Below are 1,803 nucleotides of genomic sequence, written 5' to 3' on the forward strand. Positions count from 1 at the left end.
GGAACTTCTAGAAGTACACACAGGTTTGTGTTAGAAGAAGTATGGCTGGAGTGCTTTTTTGAAGCCAGGATGGCGAAACTATATTTTTCTTACTTCAGACATGTTGTCAGGAGGGACCAGTCCCTGAAGAAGGACATCTTGCTTGCTAATGTATATTGTCAGTGAAAAATAGGAAGACCCCAACAAGATGAATTGAAACAGCTGCAGCAGCAATGGGCTCAAGCATAACAATGATTGTGAGGATGGCATAGGACCGGGCAGTGTTTGTTGTACATAGGGTTGCTATGAGTCGGAACCAACTCAGTGGTACTTAACAACAATCTTTATGGGAAAATACTGTCATACCTTTCTATCGTGGAGCAGCTGATGGTTGTGAATCATAGATATTTTGAGTAGCAACTAAGTACTTTAACTGTTGTGTGAATGGGATTCTTATTTTGCTTTACTTATTTTAATTAGAAGTTAAGATATTTTAAGCCTCCGCATTTCAGAAAGTATTTTAATGGCAGGTTGAAATGTTAGTGGTTTTCTAAGAAAGACATCATCAGAAAGGAAGTGATGAATCTAAGTTTTAAAAAGCAGTAGTTGTAAATAATGAATGTGTATACATCATAGACAGATCATACAATAATCCACATTTACTTAAAAGTTTCAAAAGAAGGTCTCGGTTGGTTATTTAGATGTTTTATTTGCTTCTTGTATTTAAGGAATTGAAACATTTGGGAAAAATGTGCTTGTGGCTGGAAGATCCAAGAATGTAGGGATGCCCATTGCGATGCTTTTACACACTGATGGAGAACACGAACGGCCAGGAGGTATGTAGGATTGTGGTGATTCATTTTCTACATATCTATATTTTTTAATTCTTAAAACCATCTCTTAATAACTTTTGAAAATGTGACATAACATATATATGCAATTTATTTAATTAAAGATCTTTACAAACAAACAAAAAACAATTGCCTTTGAGTTGACAGACTCTTGGCAAGCTAATATGTGTCAGAGTAGGGCTGTGCTCTTTAGAATTTTCATTTTCTGATTTTTCTGAAATTGGTAACAGGTTTTTCACCTGATATGCAATCGTGTGGACTCAAACTTCTAACCTTTTGGTTAACACCCAAGCGTGCTAACTGTTTGCATCACATAGAGTCTCCCTTATGCAATTAAAGGTTTGTTTTTTTTTAACAATTATTCCTCATTTAATGATATGAGAGGCTTGAAAATTAATAAAAGAATTACTGAAAATCTGTGGCCCCTTTGTTTTTATTCTAGTGGATATGTAATCTTTTAAAATGATTAACAATTTCAGACTTCTGGTTGGGGCTACAGCTGTCACAAACCAGGTGGGGTATGCTCTGGTGAAAAGGGAGGGGGAATCTCATGAAGGAAGCGCTCACAGAATAACTCCAGAGCTCTGGACCTACCGTAAGATCCAGGATGTCAGTTTCCCTGCACTCGCAAATGAAAAAAATCATGATATTAAGGAAAATACAGAGTTTAGAGGGCGGGGCTAAAGCCTGCCTGACTCAGAAAGTAGGTGCTTTCAGCACACACACACACACACACACAGATGCGGGAAACTACGCATTTCTCCCTCTCTCTCTCTCCATGTCCCAACTTCATTTCTCAGTCTGGACATCAGGCGGGACAGTTTTCCCACTGTACAGAGAGAGGGAGCTTGCCAGAGACTTATGGCATCACCCGCGGACCCAAAAGCTCCCCAAATGAACCTCTGGCACCAGTGAAGCTCAGAATAGGCTCCGACTTCAAGCAACCTGAGCAGGGTTCTGAGGCTGTGGGTCT

At 39.2% G+C, this 1,803-nt stretch overlaps 1 protein-coding gene across 1 annotated transcript in view; it reads left to right on the forward strand.

The window, feature by feature from the left end:
* Positions 1 to 1,803, forward strand: part of MTHFD2L (methylenetetrahydrofolate dehydrogenase (NADP+ dependent) 2-like) — a 331,691-nt gene that overhangs the window by 93,227 nt on the left and 236,661 nt on the right. The window contains exon 5 of the mRNA XM_006871559.1: positions 708 to 815. Coding sequence (XP_006871621.1) covers positions 708 to 815 — 108 coding nt within the window. The remainder of the gene's footprint in view (positions 1 to 707; positions 816 to 1,803) is intronic.

The sequence above is a fragment of the Chrysochloris asiatica genome, unplaced genomic scaffold (genome assembly GCF_000296735.1).
Source record: "Chrysochloris asiatica unplaced genomic scaffold, ChrAsi1.0 scaffold00169, whole genome shotgun sequence".
NCBI lineage: Eukaryota > Metazoa > Chordata > Mammalia > Afrosoricida > Chrysochloridae > Chrysochloris > Chrysochloris asiatica.